This window comes from Sturnus vulgaris, chromosome 13 (genome assembly GCF_052056855.1).
Source record: "Sturnus vulgaris isolate bStuVul1 chromosome 13, bStuVul1.hap1, whole genome shotgun sequence".
Classification (NCBI taxonomy): domain Eukaryota; kingdom Metazoa; phylum Chordata; class Aves; order Passeriformes; family Sturnidae; genus Sturnus; species Sturnus vulgaris.
The window spans coordinates 3,958,414-3,973,272 of NC_142255.1; the positions used below are offsets into that span (position 1 = coordinate 3,958,414).

Below are 14,859 nucleotides of genomic sequence, written 5' to 3' on the forward strand. Positions count from 1 at the left end.
GTGAATCAGAAATATGCACTCATGTGACTTCAGAAATGAAAAATGACGAGAGAAGTTTATGTGGAATGTTCTATTCTTGTGCTAACAATGAACTTTTACCATAAAATGTGCTTGAACCTGGAGAACTTGCATTCAGAAGACTCTGCTTTACTTTGCATCCTTTGAACACCAGCACACCTACAGAAGCAAACAGCCACGTTTTCTATTGCTCTTTGTTGCTGCTTCACCCTGGGGAATCTCAGTGAGCTCCTTGATAGAAGGTGGTGGAGGGACTCAAAAGCCCCACTTCCATCTGGGTGATGCAGAATCTGACAGTCACAGCTCAGGTCTGCTGTATCTGTAAAAAATGTGGGACTATGCAAACAGGAATTAGGTTGAGTTATGATGTGCCTCAGTAACAAAAGCCTTGATACTGTTGAGTAATATAAGAATTCTGGTTTCAAAGGCTTCATTATGGAGCAGAGTACTAAGAGGTTTCATACCTTTTAAAGTCTCTTGGAATTGCAAAGTGTGCTATCAGTGGCAGCACCCATTAGATTGCAATATTTAAGTAATGTGGAAAGAGATGCCTTGTCCATGCATAATCAATTGAAACAGTTGAACAAATAAAGAAATGCACTAGAGCTGCTTTTACTGTGGCAGCAGATGGGTCATGGCATTCTCAGGGTTAGAAGATCTATCACAAGGCCTCTGTCAGCCCCCTGATCTGCAGGACATTCTTTCAAGTCAGCATTTTTAGCTTTGCCATTACTCTGACACTGAATTCTATACTTGACATCCTCTGTGTCTTAGAAGTAACCTAGGAAATTATCTTGGGCTAGGGCTCAGCTACAATATGTCTCATGGATTGTGGTTCCTGTTGCTTTGGTCATGAGCCTCAGGAAGTGAGGAATAGTGCAAGAGTAGACTTCATCCAAACTTTTATTACAGCAAGAAGCTTCTCTACCAGGTCTGAACCCTGAGGAGAAACAGGTAAATACAGTGAATCTGCCCAGAACCTGAAAAGACGCTCAAGCAGCTCATTTGCAAACTGAACCCTGTCACAACATGTAGAGATGCCTGTGTTTGGTACTGGAAGACTTTCTTGGGAGTTAGCACACAGTAATGCAAGCTTGTCTGCTCGTGCTGCCTGACACATTTGGCAGTTTTGGTTGATAGCCAATGCCAGAGTCGGGGAATGCAGGGTGCACCTACAAGGAAACATTTCTCATACGTCTGTCAAGGTCAGGAAAGGATCTACAAATATTTGTGGATGGGCTGTTCAGCTCGATGCTTTTTATGGTCTTTTGTCTCCTGTGACATGTCTGTTTTGTGAATCCTCGTTATCTCCTAGAACTGGAACATGTCCCAGTGTTTGGTGAGGGTGTAACTTGCAGCTTTTTGGATTGTGTACCCCTTGTCACGTGGCCAGCACAGTGCAGTGCCAGCTTTGGATGTTTGGTGAATCCCCTTCAGTTTTATCTTTATTTTTGTGGTGTGCTGTGACTAATAAAGGAAGTAGTACTATGAATTCGTGTGGTCTTGCAGATGAGTATGGAAGGAAAAGCATTCTCTTAACTTAATTAACATCTTAGCCACTCAGTCCAACCGTTATTCTGATTGCCTTCTTAATTTATTCTGTGTATTGAGAAAGGGAGCTGGGCTACTCGTTCTTCAGCCTGAAGATCCTTTGAGTATCTTGTTCTTGCTATTACTCAGTTATTTTTTGTATTACTAAACTTTTCCTTCCATCCCTACAGAAAAAGTCTATTTGAGTAATTTTGCAGTAAGGGATGATAAGCAGCACATTGTTGTTTTCCCCTTGTATCTAAGGCCATTGTTTTTTCTGCTGCTTAGATGAATTTTTTCAGTTTTGCAGATCCAGAGACCATGCTGTAGGTGTTGTGTACAGTGCCTGTGGGGTGCTGTGCACCACGTTAGGTGCACAGCAGTAAGGAAAGCACAGCCTGCAGGGCAGTCACAAACAGCTGCAGATCACTGAGTCCTCCACTCTGGGCTTGTCATCACCTCCTGCTTCACTCCCTGAATTCCAGTGTATTGTGTGTACTGCTGTGCCTAACTAACACAGCTGGGCTACTCCAAAACAAGCAGCAACTTAACTGAAATCCAAATGAAATTGAAATGTTCCAGCGTACCTGCAATAATGAATTCTGCCTTTGAAAACTGACAAATGGTGCTTAAGGGAGGGACTTGAACATACAAGAATATACACATGAATGCATGCAGCTGTGCTACAGGGGATTATTTCTTTTTTCCTTGAAGCTGGAGAATTTGGAAAGACTGTTTTCTAGGCTGTATTCATGTCAAACTAGCATAAGTATTTTTTCCACATACCTTGCTTCTTGGTATATTATATTGATTGAGATGAAACTGATTGTTCAAGTCAGAATAATATGAGGCAGAGATTTTATGAATATGTTACCTTCTGTTTCAAATGTCTGCTTTTGTCTTCTGATTCTTGTGTGGTGTAGTGTATTTACTCCTTTTTGGCCAATTGAGCCCCAGAAAAAAGAAGAGCTTCAAGCAAGTAACTGATGGCATGTTTATTTTTTGTCTCTATAGCTTCCCTACATATTTTTTGTTTTATCAAGTGTGCATTGCAGCTGTGCCACATTCATTTAGAAAACTCATTTTTACAAGCTGGCTTATAAGGACAAGTAAACTTCTTGTTTTACTGTAAGCTTCAGGTTTATTGGTCTGTGCAGCTCTGTTCATGTGATTGTAGAGGCTTCTGGAAGTGCTGTGCTGCAATCACTTCTGTGTGATTGATGTTACACAGAACCAGGCTGAGCTCCAATGTAGTCATACATTTGATTCTTCTGCTGGTATGTCATATCTTCAAGAGGGAAAAAAATTACTTTTAGGTCTCTGCCCTAATGGCTAAGCATTTTTAGTTCTGTGGTATGCTCCTTTGATTTCTGACATACTTGTGTCTAAACTCTCTCCTTTCAATTATAACTTCTATTATTTTACATTTAATCTGGAACTCGCAATCATTGCACTTTTCTCCAAATCAGAAACGATTTTACATTGGTCTTATATTTAAACATTCTTGCATTTTGTACTGAAACAATTAGCTAAGGCCTCATTGTCTCTTCAAATATGAAATAATTTAGGGTTTTATTAATACGTGGTTGCATTTCTTAAAAGTTTTGTTCCCTATCAAAACTAAATTTTCTCCTGATGTTCTGTAAACCTGTTAAAGTTTTCTTATGATGTAAGCCATTGGAATTGGATTTTGTTTCTTTGCAACTGCTTTGATTCTGTGCTGTGGCATGGTGCAGTGTGGGGCAGGTGGAGGGGAGGCAGCTGAAGTCCCTGTGGGCTGCACTGAGCTCTCCTGCTCTGCAAAGGCTGGGGGGCTCCTGGGCCTTTTGGAAAGAGCTGTTGCTGTGCAGGTAACGTTTTGTGCACTTGGAAATGGTTTAGCTGTGCTTCCTGTGGGTAATCTGAGGCTTCATTTATCCTCTCCCCTGGGCTCTGTTCACCATGCACTTGCCAGGAAACCGAGTATTTTAGCACCTATTTGTTCTGTTCTGTCTTATTTATCTTATGTTTCTCACCAGCCACTTCCCCATGTAACAAGGAAAACTTTAAAGCAACTGTTCTAAGACTTGATGTTAAAATTAGAGTGATCTGGTTTTTGTTTTAAATATTATTGCCAGGTATAAATTGTAAAATTGAGTAACAGAATTTATTTAAATGTTTTCATAGTAAACATGACAAAATAGGTGGTTCTCTGTAAACCATATAGTCTTACTGAGTTACATAAAGCAGCAGAGATTAGGAAATTAGATTGCACTTTGAAAAGAAGTGTTTAACATGATCTTTGCATTATCCAAAATAAACTTGAGTCTGTATGACCTAAGTACTAGGATGGTTCTTTCTGAGGCCATAGCAGTCTGCTTAATAGCAAGTGTAAGGAGTACTCTGGAAATGCACATTAACACTATTTACTGAGAACAAAATTTACTGATATGAGCAGGCTTTCATAATTCGTAGCCCTGACAGTTAAATTTTTGGCAACTAAGTGAAAGTAACCTGGTTGACAAAAGAGAAGCAAAATTTCACAGTGTTTTGAATTTGTAAATTGCATGAAGGTGCAAACTGTGACCTGCAGGTGCTAACTCATTGGCAGAATAAGAGCATTTTGCCTTTACTTCAGGAAAAAGGTTATGTAGGTTGCTAGGAAAGTTAGCCCAAATTCAAAACCTCTGTGTCTGTCTTTGCTGGTTCCTCTGAGCAGCTGCTGTGAGCAGGCAGCGTTTAAAGGAGGCCCTGACATTTGGATCTGGCTGTTACCATTGGAACTCAGCCCTACTTATGAAAGCAAGCTTTGGAGAGATTAATTCCTGTGAATTTGTGTGACTTTTCCCTGAAAATGCACGTTTAATAATGTTTGAAGGTGATACCCTGCAGAAAGATGTTTAAAACTGAAGTAATATACATTTGTAGGAGTACTGTGAGCAGGTTGTGATTCTCCAAATTATTACTTACTGTACACAAGGTAGATAAATATTTAGACCTCTTTTGTATGTTATGCAAATAATCCAAACTAAAATTTCAAAGCGAGTTTAAACACAGTTTAGGTTTCCACAGAGGTCTCCAGACACTGTCTGTCTGTACAGATGGGAAGTTCCTCTGAGCAGGATGTGCCCTCTTGTAATCCTTTGCATGGCTCCTAGTGGGCAGACAGCACTTAGAAAAGGAGGAAAATAGTGACTGATGCCTGTCAATTAACTGCTAATGAAGTTATGACTTGAGTGCCAGGGAGAGAGTTCTAGCAAAACTCTCTTGGAAATGAGATCAAACCTGTGGTGATAAATGCCAGTGCTGCAGGCTGATGACTGATGCTCATTTGAAGAAGTCCATTTATTAGTGGCAGTAAAGTTTCAGGTAATGACATGCTGATGATAGGAAATACTTGAAAATAGACTTGTGAAACTGCCAGATTACAGAAATATAACAATTACTCTAGATAGATACATGTGTATCTAGACTATCTTGAGTCAAATAAATGTTGTCTGTTAGTCTAAAAAGTTTTCTGTTCTCTTCTGCAGTAATGAATTCTGTAAATACTTTATTCAAAATAACATTGTGCTTTTTCAAAATTATCAAATACAGTGGCTTGATGAAGAACACAACCACTCTTGCTTTATGTCTAAACCTCAAAGTAAATATCCAAGTGCCTAAGTTGTATTGGTAGAAAATCTTTTCTTTACTGTTTTTTCATTTAGCTGCAAAGCATTTTTATTCAGTGTTCTAGCTTTAAGCTGGGCAGTTTGAGTGGCTTCTTTTTGTTTTTTTTCATGTGGCAGCTTGTTGCAATGGTGCATAACATTTAAAAGAAATACAGCCTTTTCTTTAAGGAAATTGCTGTAAATATAAATCAAGTGTTTTGCTCTAAGTTGCTTAATGCATGGTATAATTAACATGAATATTCATTTTCCACATGTGTCAGTAGCAGCAGCTCAGTCTTTACCTACTGCCAAAATGTGTTACCAGAATTGGAGTTGATGAGACTTCCCTGTGTGTATCCTTAGGAGCAATGCACAGTCAGATGGAATCCCTGAGCGACTCGTGGGTGCGACTGAAACACAGCAGAGATTGGTTGTACACATCCTCCTACTCGTTTGTTGAGTCTGATTTTGATCTCTCAAGATCCCTTGGAGTTCATACTCTGATTGAAAATGCTGTCAGTTTTGTAAGTGGAGATGTGGGAAACTCGCCAGGATTTAAGGAACCAGAGGAAAGTATGTCCACCAGTCCACAAGCATCAATAATTGCAATGGAGCAGCAGCAGTTGAGGGCTGAGGTAAATTTCAGTTTAACAGCTTTTCTTAGTTTTCATACATTATGCTTATTATAGGATTTTTTTTTAAAGGGTTTCCAAATTCTATCTATTAAAGTAATTTTTCTTTCTTTTCTGTTAAATATCTTAGCTGGAGCTGGGAATGTTATATAAACAAATTCTAAAACAAAACTGGAAGTGTTCCCTTTTTAAAAAGAAATATGTGGAGGAGAAAACAGTGACCTCCTTCATCCTTGCTGACCATTCAGTATGATCCAATTTCCATTTTTAGGGGTACTGGCTACTTACTCAATATTGTCTTTTTTGCCTGCCTTTATTTTTAGCTTCGTCTGGAAGCACTTCATCAGATTTTGGTGCTTCTGTCAGGAATGGAGGAGAAAGGCTGTGTGCCATTAATGGGGAGCCGCCAAGTACCAGGATTTCAGTCTTCTTCACTGCTCACTTCTGTTAGACTGCAGTTTCTTGCAGGCTGCTTTGGTCTGGGCACTGTAGGACATGCAGGGGCCAAGGGAGAAAGTGTAAGATTGCATCACTACCAGGTGTGTACTGCAGCAGTTTCTGTTGTTTCAATAAGCCAGTGATTACAATGTCTCAGTTTTTATAGTATTTATTTGTTTGTTTGGCCCAGGATGGTATCAGAGCAGCCAAGAGGAGTATTCAGATTGAAATCCAGGTAGCTGTGCACAAAATTTACCAGCAATTATCTGCCACGTTAGAGAGAGCTCTGCAAGCTAATAAGCATCACATAGGTAAGTGAAAAGCAGATTTGCAAACCAGATGTTCTCTAATATACAGTAGAACAGCTTGTATGTTTTCCAAGGCAGACTTTGGTATTAGTGACCACAATTCATTGAATTACCTGACTTTTCCTAGAAGAGAGAAATCTGCATTTGTTGGTAGAACCAGTGAACTGGGTTGTTTTGGTGTTTCAGTTTGAGAAACAATGTGAACCAAGTACAAAACGAAGTATTTAACCTAGTTATCCTTACATTAGAGAGAAGGTTCTGGTTTGAGATTTAACATTTATATCACAAAGTAGATGAGTGTGCTACTCTTTCTTGGACAATTTTTACATTTATATTGAGTTAAAGAAGAGTGCAGTGGTTCATCAGAAAGACTACCTCAAAGTGTCTGACTAGGCTCACTTTTTCTTTGATAATATAATTTAAAAAATAATCTGCTGGTCTTTTGTCTTAGTATTCTTATTCTGAAGATCTTACTAATTAAAAAGAACTTTATTTTAATCTTAGAGGCACAGCAGCGTCTCCTGTTGGTGACAGTCTTTGCTCTCAGTGTGCACTACCAGCCCGTTGATGTCTCCTTGGCCATTTCCACGGGGCTGCTGAATGTGCTGTCCCAGCTGTGTGGCACTGACACCATGTTAGGGCAGCCCCTGCAGCTGCTGCCCAAAACTGGCATTTCTCAGCTCAGCACAGCTTTGAAAGTAGCCAGCACGAGGCTGCTGCAGATCCTGGCTATCACCACAGGGTGAGTGTCCCTTGCTTTTGGGAAACTTCATCACTGAGCTCATCAGCACCCTTGAAAAATGCTATGTGAGCTTTCATTAGGGCAATAAATGTTGCTCAGAAATGCATAAGTGAAGGGGGTGGGGGGAAGAATAGTCACCTTATTCATAGGAAAGATGCATGTAAGGCTAATAAATATTTTTCAGCTGTGAGTGTTTGAACTTGAATAGTGACAACTTTGTGGTCTGTAAACACTGTATTCTGGTAATCCCCACTTTGCTACTTCAGCTTTGTGTGGAGGTGTGTTCAGTTGATGTGATAAGCCTTTCTGTTGTTGTGTAAAAACAATACTGATAATGTGGGAGTTCCTCAGAGCAGGACATTGTGCTTCTTTCCAGAATATGAAATAATTTTCTGAGCAATAGTGGTCTCTGCTAGATCATGGGGCAGCATGCAAAGTCCTAGCAATACATAAATATTTAGTCTTATTCAGTAAAGAACCCACAGTGGGGAAAGTATTTTCTAGCTGAAGTGAGAGTATGGTTTGATATTCAGTACATGCATTTTCCTTTCAGTCTTTGTATAACATGTTGCATTTACCTGCCAAATCTGTTATGTAAAAAAAGCCAATAATCCTACACCAAAAAGATCCCCCATAGAAACAGCACCCCAACTTCAGAAATTTCAGTGGAATTAGAATTAACAGAGTTGTTCCTTCTTTCCCTAAAAAGTACTGAAAAATTATCCTTTGACTCCAAAGATTAGACTGTTTTCATTTGTTTTAAAACCAGGCTTAAAATAATAAAAAGGATCTAAGCCTGTAGTGGAGGGTGGGGAAAAGTAACCTGCTGCAATTATTGTTCCTTGGCCCAGCTCTCAAGTACTCTTTCTTTGTGTGTACAGAACCTATGCAGATAAACTGAGCCCAAAGGTGGTGCAGTCCTTGCTGGATTTATTATGCAGCCAGCTGAAGAACTTGCTGTCACAAGCTGGTGTGATGCTGATGGCTTCCTTTGGAGAAGGGGAAGGTGAGGAAGGTGAAGTGGAATCAAAAAAGGCAGATTCGAATGGGGATAATGAGAAGAGAGACTTCAGAGGTAATCATTTTATATAATTTCTGTTACAATTCTAAAATACCAGGAGACAGAATAAAAGAAACCACTGAGTGCTGAGGTCTTCATCCATTCTGTTGTGTATTGGTTTTTGTTGGGTCATTTTTAATTCTGTAAGTCAGATTGAAGTCATCAAATGATTTTATGCTCAGTTTAGATTTATATAGGATTGATCCACAGAGCTGCAAGGATAGGGGCAGGCTGAGAATAAGAATTACGTCACTGGGTTTGGAATTAGGAAGAGAATACAGTTTTCCTTGAAAAATGAATTGGTGGTTGTCGTGTTTTTCATAAATGTGGTCATAGGAATTATGGAAATTTCAAACTAGGAATAAATGCAGATGTATTCCAGAAATTGTGTTTGCTTTGTTATGCAGTTTTGCAGTCTGAGTGGATGGCAAGAAGGTGACACTACTGTGTCCTATAGAAAAATCTGCAACAAAAGATTTTCTGATACACTGGTATCCTCACGTAGCTTGCAATCCCTTGATGAACATTTTGAATTTTGGTGGAATTTGTGTGTGAAGAATTTTTAATTGTAGCTTGGTTTTAAGTTTACATATGTTTTGTTCATGCTTTTAACTGTCTTCACTTATAAATAATGCTGTGTCTGATGAATTAATAAGTTAATTAGTCAGGAATTAGAATATGAGGTCTTCCCACAGAGGTTTCCCTCTGTTACCTTGATCCACAAAAGTTTAATGTTTTTTTCTCTCTGTGTCTTGCTGAGGAGCAGGAGTGAGAGCACAGCTTGGTGGGCACCTGCCAGCCAGCCACCACATAATAATTGTTCATTGTGCTTTTACCTGCTGAACAGGTTGTTCCCAGTAACCAGGACTGCCAGTCAAGTTATAATATTAAGGCTGTAAATGAAAACTTTTGCTTTAACTTCCTAGCTGCCCTCCGAAAGCAACATGCAGCAGAATTGCACCTGGGAGACTTCCTTGTTTTCCTGCGTAGAGTCGTGTCTTCAAAAGCAATTCAGTCCAAGATGGCATCTCCAAAGTGGACAGAAGTCCTTCTAAACATTGCTTCCCAAAAGTGTTGCTCAGGTATGATCATGTCAAAACGTGCTCCAGGGTTACTTTGCATTTCTGTAGCCCTGTTACAAACACTGAGACCTGTTAGAACATTGTGAGTGTTCCTAGTGAACAGTTCAAACCAGCTGCAGTACAGGTGTACAGGGGTTAAGTCTGGGGCACTGGGGGCATGGAGCCAGGGACAGGCTTGAAGCAGAAGTAATTTTAAGATTACTGACATGTTGTTCCATCTTAGGAGTTCCCTTGGTTGGCAATCTGAGGACTAGACTGCTTGCACTTCACGTACTAGAAGCTGTGTTACCTGCTTGTGAATCTGGCGTTGAAGATGATCAGATGGCTCAGGTCTTCATATTTTGTTATGAACTTCCACATTTCCTCAAAAAGTCTCTTAAACTTCTAAATGTTTCATAGATTTCAAAATCCAAATCAAGCAAGGCTCAGTGTAGTTATTTATTAATCTAAGAACACTAAATATTTTGATATTTATACCTGCAAAACAAAGTAAAACAATACAGTGTTGCTGTTGTCCTCATGTTGGAGTTAAAATGCTCTGAATTCTGTCCCAATGCATCAGGTTGTTGAACGACTGTTCTCACTTCTGTCTGACTGCATGTGGGAGACTCCGATAGCCCAGGCCAAACATGCAATTCAAATAAAGGAGAAAGAGCAAGAAATGAAGCTTCAGGTAACAGTGCTTGTGCTTTGTCTCATGACTGAGTGCAGCTGAATTGCATTTACCACAAATGTTTTGTCCTGTTTCTGGTAGAAGCAAGGAGAGTCTGAGGATGAAGATGAGAATCTTCCCATCCAGGAAGTGTCCTTTGATCCTGAGAAAGCTCAGTGCTGTATAGTGGAGAATGGGCAGATTCTAACTCATGGGAGTGGAGGCAAAGGATATGGCTTAGCATCCACTGGAGTTACTTCTGGGTGTTACCAGTGGAAGGTAGGTTTCATAAATGTGCATTTCTTACCTTCTCTCACATTGTTTTGGAAATGTGCTTATGATTTATTATGATTTATTAGCAGCAGCTGCCTGTGCTTTTACTTACGACATGATTCTTGAGTAAATGGCAGTGTTACAATTTTGGTTGGACTCCGTGATCGTAAGGATCTTCTCCAACCTAAATAATTCTGTGATTTTTCAGTCCCAAGGGAAGAGTCTGTGGCTGCTTTTGAGTGGTGGGATTTGAGTATTTCAACACGCAGATTGGAGACTCTGAATGTGTATTATGTATTGTTAGAAGTAATGTGTGTTATGTATTATTAGAAGTAATGATACTTGTCCTTAAGGTCCATAGTCAGCATGCATGTGCAGTTTTGCAAAACTTGCCTACTGAATTGTAGAAGAACATTTTGCAAAGCATGTTGTTTTTCCTGCAAAAAGACTCATCAGCCTGACTGACAAGAATGGTGTTTAATATATCATTTGGAGGGATTTTTTAATGGTTTTATAAACTTACAGGTTTTATCATTGAAAGCTTCTGTGAAAACCAGTTAGAAGCAGACATACATATGTGTAAGGAATATTTTCAGTGCTCTGTGTGTTCAAGTGTGTATTCCTGATGTTTTTCCCTGTGTGTCTGTTTTGCTGCCAGTTCTACATAGTGAAGGAGAACCGGGGCAATGAAGGCACGTGTGTGGGAGTGTCTCGCTGGCCCGTGCATGACTTCAACCATCGCACTACCTCAGACATGTGGCTCTACAGAGCCTACAGTGGCAACCTCTACCACAATGGAGAACAGACTCTGACTCTCTCAAGCTTTACCCAAGGAGATTTCATCACATGTGTGTTAGATATGGAAGCAAGGACTATCTCCTTTGGTAAAAATGGAGAGGTATTTAACATCAATTAGTTTTTTGGTGGGTTTTTTTGAAATGGTAATATGGCTTGAATAAGCATGAGAGTTAAAACAAGTGGCAGTTTCAGTACTTAGAATGTTTCTAAAGCAGACATAATTTTTTCATGTTTCATATTTTTGCTTGTTAAGGTCTTCTAAGATTGAAGGGGTTTTTTTTATTTCTTCCCTAGGAGCCAAAACTAGCTTTTGAAGATGTGGATGCAGCTGAGTTATATCCTTGTGTTATGTTCTATAGCAGTAACCCAGGAGAGAAGGTAACTTAGATGTTCATCTGTGGTGTCTTGGTTTAGGCTGGTGTAAAGTCAGTATTCATCATAGCAGCCTGTATGATGCTGCTTTGAATTACTGACCAAAACAGAGTTGCTAATACACAGTGGTTTAACTGTTGTAATCTATTGTAAATTTAAAATGTATTTTACTATTTTGAATAGATTTAAAGGCTTCATGTTCTACACAAAAGATTCTATTCCCCAGAAACCAAAGAGAACATAGTATTAGGATTTTTAGATAGTCTTGTGTGAGAAACCATGAAATACATAATTTCAGCATCCTTGAGTCTAAAGGATGGAGGTTTTGCTCAGTGTTAAGGTGGATTTCCTAGGGATTCCAAGGGGGAAAAAAAGACAGTACTGGTAATTATTTCTATTCAGCAGGCAACTCCAGTATTAATAAGAGCTTGTTGAGGTATGCTGAGGAGATAACCTGTAAACTGCTCTCTTCGAACAGGTGAAGATCTGTGATATGCAGATGCGTGGGACACCCAGAGATTTGCTGCCTGGGGACCCCATCTGCAGCCCTGTTGCTGCAGTGCTGGCAGAAGCCACCATCCAGCTCATCCGAATCCTGCATCGCACAGACCGCTGGACACACTGCATCAATAAAAAAATGATGGAAAGGCTGAATAAAATCAAAACATGTCTTAAGGAAGCAGGTCAAAAACTGAAGAAAAGTCGCTCTGTTCAAAGCCGAGAGGAGAACGAGGTGAGAGAGGAGAAGGAAAGCAAAGAGGAGGAGAAGAGCAAGCACAGCCGGCACGGGCTGGCCGAGCTGTCGGAGCTGCAGCTGAAGATGCTCTGTGTGGAGGTGTGGCCTGTCCTGGCAGTGATTGGTGGGGTGGATGCTGGGCTCAGAGTTGGAGGTCGATGTGTCCACAAGCAAACGGGTCGACATGCCACCCTGCTGGGAGTGGTGAAGGAGGGCAGTACCTCTGCCAAGGTCCAGTGGGATGAGGCAGAGATTACCATCAGGTATGTCCCTTTCCTACACTTCTCATTGTCTACTGGTAGTGGTTTGTGATTGGAAATCCTCAGAAGTAACCTATCCTTTATAGCAGAATCATGCTGATCAATTACTTCAAGTGTAGACTTCAGTGCTATTGAAAGTAATGCTGCCTTCAAGTAGTGTTCATTCATTCTCCCACTTGCCTTCAAGGCTGGAAGGAGATGCTCCTTTTCCCACCCATCTTGCAGACAAGCCTTCAAAGGAAAAGCACCTGGGAGGAAGCTGAAATGAAGCTTCTCTGAGCTTCTTGGTGCTCTCACAGGAATTGCCTGTGTTTTTGTGTGGGAAAGATTTGATTAACTTAGTTTCTTGAATTCCTTCTGCCTATATCTGAAGAAGTATTTTGAAGAAATTGAGCAGTGATTTTTTAAAAAATATTTTTCCCTGCCAGTTAAAATTATGTTCTGAAATAGCCGAGGTCACATTACTTTTCCAGCTGTTGCAGCGTTGTGTCTGTTTTGTCCTCATTTTGAGTAAATATCCTGAAGTTTATTGATTTAGTTCCAGATAGAAATTCTTTCAAGTATGCCCATGTGACAGTATAGTCTTAAAGTAAGAGTTCCCTTAAAATAATTGGAAGCTTTATTTGAGTGATGTAGAACAGCACTTGAACATAAGCAAGCTTTTGGTAAAGCATTTAGTTAGGTTCATCTTATACCTTTTCAATTAAAACCAGGCTAAAGCTTGCTTTCATTTTTAGGTAGAAGTTTACATGGTAAGATTGGAAAACTTTTTGAGATAATAAAAGGAAAGATTTAAATGTCATTTGTCTGCTGGATGTATGAAAAATACAAGGTGTATGGAAATACAGGCTGGTGAATTTTTTGTCCTGCTTCAGGTGAAAATTAGTCAAGTGTAACAGTCTTAAATAGTACCAGAAAATAGCACTGAATATAGATGGACAGACAGATAAATGTGTCTGTTAGGTTTTCTGACATGTGCTTTTCAAGGTCACTGTCCTCACCAGGTGATCTGTCCTGACACACCAGAGACAGAATTGTCCTGAGCTCTCAGTTGTGTGCTCATGGTGATGAATAACTGAGGTCAATCAAAGCTTTTCCTTAATATTTAAAAGTTTGCTTTATAAGCTTTTGTACCTATTAAGATTCAGGTATGATGACAATATTTGCCTTCAGATAGTTTTTCATAATGAAAGTCTGTTATGTATTTCTGATAAATAATAAATCCAGAGCCTGTGTCAGCACAGAGTGGATAGCTTCTGTGGGGCTTCTGGGTTTCAGTGCTTGTTGAAAACCTGTGCATGCTTTGTTGCATTTGCTTTGAAACCATATCTCCCCGTTTTCTGATCATAACCTCATTTTCCCTGTTTGCATTTAATTTTTAGAATCGGTTTGTTTTATTAAATATATTTTACATCTTATTTGCCTACATTATTTCCTGTACTTTCCTCCTGTCTCTCCCTCACTTGCTTTTTCCTGTGTCATTCTGATCTTTATTAAAGCTTCCCAACTTTTTGGTCGCCTAGTGATACTCCATTGTATAATCTGGAGCCCTGTGAGCCACTGCCTTTTGATGTTGCAAGATTTCGTGGGCTGACAGCTACTGTGTTGCTGGACCTTACCTATCTGACTGGCATTCATGAAGATACGGGAAAGCAGAGCACCAAGAGACACGAGAAAAAACACAGACACGAATCTGAAGATAAAGGGGAAACGGAGCAGAGAATGGAGGGTGACGTTGGATCAGATACACGATTGGGCCAGAGCGCTGATGATAACAAAGGACACGGTGCTACAACCTCTAAATCGGAAAATGAAATTGTTTCCTTTTCTTTAGAACCCTCAACACTAGGTATGGAATCCCAACACCAACCTGCTGAAGGAAGAAAAAAGAATCACGAGCACACGGCGCGAAGTCACGATATAGCGCAGTCAGAGATCCGAGCCGTGCAGCTGTCTTACCTTTACCTTGGTGCTATGAAGTCTCTCAGCGTCCTCCTGAGCTGCAGTAAGTACGCTGAGCTGCTGCTGATCCCCAAGGTGCTGGCAGAGAACGGGCACAACTCGGACTGCGCGGGGTCGCCGGTGGTGGCCGAGGACGTGGAGCTGCGCGCGGCGCTGCAGTTCCTCATGCGCCACATGGTCAAACGCGCCGTCATGCGCTCGCCCATCAAGAGGGCGCTGGGGCTGCCCGACCTGGAGCGGGCACAGGCCATCATCTACAAACTGGTGGTCCACGGGCTGCTGGAGGAGCAGTTCGGCAGCAGGCTTAAACCAGGTACGTTTTCACAGTGAGATTGAGATGAATGGGAGCAATGGCAGTATCATT

At 40.4% G+C, this 14,859-nt stretch overlaps 1 protein-coding gene across 4 annotated transcripts in view; it reads left to right on the forward strand.

Annotated features, from left to right (window-relative positions):
• The window catches only part of HERC1 (HECT and RLD domain containing E3 ubiquitin protein ligase family member 1), an 82,360-nt gene that overhangs the window by 35,948 nt on the left and 31,553 nt on the right, over positions 1–14,859 (forward strand). For 3 of the 4 annotated variants that reach the window (XM_088172377.1, XM_088172380.1, XM_088172378.1), the window contains exons 26-38: positions 5,544–5,815; positions 6,136–6,351; positions 6,441–6,561; positions 7,063–7,300; positions 8,182–8,375; positions 9,287–9,442; positions 9,666–9,772; positions 10,005–10,115; positions 10,197–10,373; positions 11,026–11,265; positions 11,460–11,543; positions 12,016–12,536; positions 14,033–14,808. In XM_088172377.1, coding sequence (XP_088028503.1) covers positions 5,544–5,815; positions 6,136–6,351; positions 6,441–6,561; positions 7,063–7,300; positions 8,182–8,375; positions 9,287–9,442; positions 9,666–9,772; positions 10,005–10,115; positions 10,197–10,373; positions 11,026–11,265; positions 11,460–11,543; positions 12,016–12,536; positions 14,033–14,808 — 3,213 coding nt within the window. Of the gene's footprint in view, positions 1–2,471; positions 2,538–5,543; positions 5,816–6,135; positions 6,352–6,440; positions 6,562–7,062; positions 7,301–8,181; positions 8,376–9,286; positions 9,443–9,665; positions 9,773–10,004; positions 10,116–10,196; positions 10,374–11,025; positions 11,266–11,459; positions 11,544–12,015; positions 12,537–14,032; positions 14,809–14,859 lie in introns of all 4 variants that reach the window. The other variant, XM_088172376.1, reaches the window with a different exon arrangement.